The sequence below is a fragment of the Protobothrops mucrosquamatus genome, unplaced genomic scaffold (genome assembly GCF_001527695.2).
Source record: "Protobothrops mucrosquamatus isolate PMUCROS unplaced genomic scaffold, P.Mucros_1.0 scaffold569, whole genome shotgun sequence".
Lineage (NCBI taxonomy): Eukaryota > Metazoa > Chordata > Lepidosauria > Squamata > Viperidae > Protobothrops > Protobothrops mucrosquamatus.
The window spans coordinates 621,499-627,446 of NW_015386871.1; the positions used below are offsets into that span (position 1 = coordinate 621,499).

At 42.2% G+C, this 5,948-nt stretch overlaps 1 protein-coding gene across 2 annotated transcripts in view; it reads right to left on the bottom strand.

Moving 5' to 3' along the window:
- Window positions 1–5,948, bottom strand: part of GCAT (glycine C-acetyltransferase) — a 25,459-nt gene that overhangs the window by 15,381 nt on the left and 4,130 nt on the right. Inside the window, exons 3-5 of one of the 2 annotated variants that reach the window (XM_015817267.1) lie at window positions 5,523–5,624; window positions 4,686–4,832; window positions 3,576–3,730 (exon numbers count right to left, since the gene is read on the bottom strand). In XM_015817267.1, the coding sequence (XP_015672753.1) occupies window positions 3,576–3,730; window positions 4,686–4,832; window positions 5,523–5,624 (404 nt within the window). The remainder of the gene's footprint in view (window positions 1–3,575; window positions 3,731–4,685; window positions 4,833–5,522; window positions 5,625–5,948) is intronic. The other variant, XM_015817268.1, reaches the window with a different exon arrangement.

Here is a 5,948-nt window from a genome sequence, read left to right on the forward strand (position 1 = left end):
TTTTGAATGAACTTCTGATTTTTAATATTTAAAATTATGTTAATATTATGGTATTTAATAATTGTATATTTGTTTTAAAAGAGAGTTAAAGGAAGTTATAGATTTGTTAGAATAATAGCTGATTAATGTTAGTTAGATTATGATTATTTTATTGTTAATCCTGTGATTGGCTCTGGGAAGTGAGGGGGGGGAGGGATGGAGGGTTGGGTTTGGGGGGAGGGGGGATTTATAGTGTAAAATTTTATAAAATTTTCAATAATAAAAAAGAAAAGGGAACATGATTTCCCGAAACTATTGCCAAATAAGTTTCTGTATCCCCCTCTCCAAAGCTTCGTTTCTCTTTCGTTTCTGTTTTCCCAACGGCTTACCTCCTCGGCTGCCTTCCACGTTAATATGCGGGCCTTGCTTTGATGTTATTATCCTCTCGTTCTTCCAGGTCCCAGCCCCTCGGATACCTTCCAGCTCACCCTCCAGCAGGCGCTTGAGCTGGGCCAAAGTAGACTGCGCCCGCGAAGGGCTGCATTGCCCCACAACAAACGGGGACCGTAAGAACTGGCTGCACCACATGGCTCCGAAGGAAAGCGCCCCACCGACAAAGGGAGAAGATAAAATCTGAGCGACTACTCACACTAGGCATCAAGTAAAAAGAGGTGTGGACTAAGCAGCCAATCGGAGAACAGAAAAGGCTTTTCCCTCCAGCCGCACCAATAAGCAGCAGGATTTATTTAAAGAGAGAGAAACGTTGGGGGGGGGGAAATGATATTCTGACACTTAAGCGGAGCTGAAATTGAACTGAAATTGGTAAGGAGCGGGATGAAAAATAGCCAGATGGGTTATTGGAACAAGTAATGCAGGTCTAACAGGACAGAATATAAACAAAACCTGAAAGCTGGCTTAAGTTCATTTAAAATTAACTTGCTGAAAATGAACTGATCAGGTTTGTCAGCAATTTTTGCATTTGTTTAGGAGCTTTGTTTCTCTTAGGATGCCTTCTCACTTTAAAAAATTATAGAGACCCCAAAAGAGGTTTTGTTTGATTGGTTATATTTATTGATATTTATTGTATTAAAAACGAAAATGGATGCATTTTCTGCCATTGTTGCTTCTTCTTATTTGATGGGATTTTAATATTGTATTGTTTTTCAACATAGGCTGGTAAATAATTTTGATTTTACAGACCTCTGAGTGGGTCTTGGGGACCCCCCAAGGGTCCTAGGGCCACATTTTAAGAAATGCTGGTTTAAGGGAATGTCTGACTAGAAAAACAATGGAAACTTTTGAAAATGTTAATAGGGATTAATAAGAATTGTTGTGAAATACATGATATTTCCTTCTCTCCCCCACCCAAGTTAATGCAATTGAAATCTGTGAAAAAGAGAAGCTCGTTTTTGCTGAGTTAACACAACGGAGCAACATGTGATTACTTGTATGTGGCTTGTTAAGTGAACACAAGCAATGGCTCTTGAAGCTACTGGATGTTTCTGGAAATGGAACATGGCATAATAAATATACCGGGGTTGCCTGTTTTCTGTGCTCAACCTTCATGTCTGAAAGGAAATCAAATGGTATACAGTATAGTATGTATTAAAATTTCTCATGGCTGTTATTCAACAGCCTTTTTACTCTATTCAGAAGCACTGGGGCTTTAGGTTTTCTCTGAGCCTCAGTACTTCTCCAGACAGGCAAGTGCCTGTATCAAATAAAGTTACACTGCCAATTGCAAACTTTCCAGACTAGAAACTTTGGAGATGTTTTGCTAGGTTTCATGGTCAGATTACGCTCACATTTTCCCTGTGGAACTGCCTTGAAGTCAGTTTGGGAGCTACAATCAATTCTTCGTATATAAATTATTAATAGAAGTCAGGACATAGGATCAGTTCAAATTGCCAGTTCTTTTCCTTTAACACTTACCCACATGGGATCACAAACCTCTCTGGAATTGACTGATCCACCACACCCAGGGATCTTAATGTGATGTTCTGTTGAGTAAGATAAGATGGGTGGAAATTGGAGGGGACCATCTCCTGCAGAATGATTTCTCTTCTTGGCTTGTAGAATGACCTTTCCAAATAGGTCTATCTAACTCTGATTTCATGCTAGGAAAATTGTTTCCAAATTCAAAAAGTTTATCTCAGACAGGGACAGCTCACCCACACAGGACTTGATTTCATTTATATTATTTCTTCCTCTGATCTTNGGTCTCCCTTGGACAAAGGCTCTCCCTTATAATGGCCGCTACCCCCCCGCCCCTACCCCGGGTCCTTGGCTGATGGAATGCCTGAAAACCCGGCGGGCAGATGTCTACTAGTGGAACTCCACCTTCTACGCCCAGCCAGGTCTCAGTAATACCTGCCAGGTCCGCGCCCCCCTCCAGAATAAGATCCTGTATGAGGGGGCCTTGTTTACCACGGACCTGGCATTACATAGCATCAGCCGAAGGTCCCGGGCCGGAGGGTCTAAGTCTCCCGGAAACCGAGTGGAGACCTGAGGACCGGAGCGCCCACAAGCTTGTAAATGTGCTTATTTCTCAACAGCACTTGTATTGCAGAAGATTAATATAGTTTTAGGAATACTTATCTACCACTTATGATCAATTCTCAAAAGAATTCCCAGAAACACAGTCTGAGAAAAAAATTGATCTATGCACAAGGGGTAATGCAAGCACAAATAAAAGGCTAATACTTCCCTTTAAATACAGAATTTCACACAAATGTAAATACCGCACGGAATGCATTGTATTTGTTGTCATCCTACAAGCAGAATGGCAAACACATTATCATCATCCTTTAAGCAGATCCCCATTCCATCAAACTTTTCATGATGATGTAACTTCCATTCTAGTCCATGATTCTTGTTATTAAGATCTTATTATATACTGCTGAGAGAGGGATAATATACAGAGAATCCTCACTTAACCACCGCAATTCGGACCAGCAACTCCATTGCTAAGCAACATAGCACATCACCAAGTCCAACATATATCAAGCGACTCCAATTGTTAAGTGAATTATCCGCAGCTGTTAAGCCACAACTTGCAACCTCTTGCCAGCTTCTCCATTGACTTTGCTTGTTAGAAGCTGGCTGGGAAGGATGCACATGATGATCGTATGACTGTGATATGCCGCAACTGTTGTAAATTACACTTGTTGCCAAGCACTTGAATTGCAAACCCATTGCTGCACGAAAGCTACAACCAATGTAACTTTGATGATTGGTCATAAATCTATTTTCGGTGCCATAGGACATTCAAATGGTTGCTAAACAAGACAGTCATTAAGCAAGAACTGTCTATACTATATGCTAAATCATACTGTGTTTTATTTGATTTTGACTTAGCTTGTTGTGGGAATCCAATCATTGTGGACCAGAAATCATATCAATAATGCTTTGCAGTGCTTTGGACATCATGGTTTATTTAAGAAATCATGGATAATTTGATGTGGCAAGTCAGAATGCAGGATGTTTATACGAAAAGCAACAGAGAAACAAATTTTAATTTGCTATTCTCAACAAATATAGTCACTATAGCTGCTTTTCTAAAACCTTTCCATCAGAAAAAAGTAATAATTTCTTACCTGCCATTGGGCCCAAGAAATCCAGTGGCATGACATTCATCGATAAAAACAAAGGCTTTGTATTTCTGAGCGAGCCTACATATTTCCTTTAAGGGGGCAATATCCCCATCCATGGAAAAAGCACCATCTGTGGCCACCATCCGTAGACGATGTTTCTGTGCAGAACAGTGGGTAACAAAGTATAGGCAAGGGATTCTGTCTAGTTCAGTGATGGTGAACCTTTTAGAAACCGAGTGCCCAAACTGCAACCAAAACCCACTTATTTATCGCTGGGTACCAGGTGGGCGTGGCCCACTGGGTGGGCGTGGCTGTGGTGGTCATGGCAGCCTGGGTGGGCGTGGCCAAGGTGGGCGTGATCACCTCGATGTTGCTCGTGGGGAGGGATGCCTGTGGGGGCCGGGCAAGGTTGGGGGAGATTCAGGGGGTGTCTGGCAGGTGGGGCAGTGGGCAGGAGGCTCATCCTGCTGGGTGACGCGAGGCAAGGTGAGGCAGAGCGGGGGTGCCATTGTCACAGGGCAAGGTGAGGCAGGGGCGGCTGCTGCCTGACACCATCGGCCCCCACACACAGAGGCCAGCGAGCGCATGGGTGCTGGGATGCATCTGGCCATGTGGGACCTCGGCGAGTTAGCAGGCGGCTAGTTGAAGAGGGACGGTTGCCATCTCCAGGACATGGCGCATGTGCCCAGAGAGGGCTGTGAGTACCACCTCTGGCATGCGTGCCATAGGTTCGCCACCACTGGTCTAAGTTAAAGAACCTGAGAATTTTCTTTTGCTTTGGTTTTTGGTAGATCTGTTCTACTGAACAATCTAGAACAGAGGTCCCCACCCCCAGGTTGCAGCTCATTATTGGGCCATGACCTATCTGCAACCGGGCCATGTGAGTGGTGGGCCAGTGTGCAGAGCTTGTCTTGCGGTGAGTGGCAGGCCAGCATGTGTGCATACACACATGTAGCTAAACTTGCACTTGACCTGTGTGCGCATGTGCTGGCCTGTTGCTCGTGCAAGTTGAGCTGCATGCACACATGTGCACTGGCCCATCGCTTGCGTGGCCCGGTTCCCCTCTCCCCACCTCAGGCTACCAAGCTGCAAAGGAATAGTCCAGCTACTAACCTGTGCATCCTGCAATTTGACTTCCAGATCTTGCATATCCATATGTTTGTAACGATACTTATTGGCTTTACAAAGACGGATTCCATCAATTATGGAAGCATGGTTCAGTTCATCTGACAGTATTGCATCTTCAGGTGTCAGAAGTGCCTGTAAATATCAGAAAAGAAATAGTTATAAAAAACAATCCCATCATAAATGGGAATAAACATTTTAATATTGCTAAGGTATTTATTTTTGCTGTTTAGAATGTTGGTATGTTTATTTTGAATACATGTAATAACAGTCTTTTTACTTGAACATTTGTTTTCCTTTGACAGCTGTTTACATTTCTTGCTCTATACTCCTATGTCTGTTTCCATATACAAGTTTCTGGAATACTGTATACTACATACGTATGTCACATTAGGCCATAGTTAATCATGATTAAATAAACTATATTTGGCTGGGTTTACACAATAGACTAAACCAGATCAAATCATATGATCAGCTTGCCTTCAGAAGCTGTGAGTTCTCCAGCACTGGAGGCTTTTAAGAAGGGACTGCACAATCATTTGTCTAAAATGGTATAGGATGTCCTGCTTGAGCAGGGGGTTAGGCTAGAAGACCTCCAAGGTCCCTTCCAACTCTGTTATTCTGTTATATCATATCATAAACCATATTATGAATGTAATCACTGGGCCATAATAACATCATGATGATTCAGAACAATTTTATTTATTGTAATAAAACTACTATAGCAAATCATTCAGAAATTACTGCACAGACAGTTGCTTTGCGATTGTGATGGGTAATCCACCCCTCACTGCGTCAGTCTCCTATTTACACAAAGATAATAACCTCAAAGATCCCAGCATTGGCATCAAAGCAGCTGATGTAGAGAATGGCATCTTCTCTTTGATGGAAACGAGCAATCTTCTCCTCCAGATCCTTATGTATATTCTAAAGTTAGAAAATAGACAAAAAAATCCCAACATGAATGGCCACAACTATCACTATTACTCATGCAGGTTGAAAAATCTACACCCATATTTTTGGCGATATAATCACAGTGCATGCACACATTGATAAATCATGATTTGCTTCAATCTCAGTTGATAAGAGTCATAAGCAGCACTGTGCCATAAACAATCCAACACATCTGAGAATAGTAGCTTGAGAAAAGATGTTATTTATTATCTAATAGATCTGTACCTCCAACATTATGCTCAATTAATTTCAGTATGTTCTCATTGTTCTCCACACAGAATAAACTTCTGACACAAC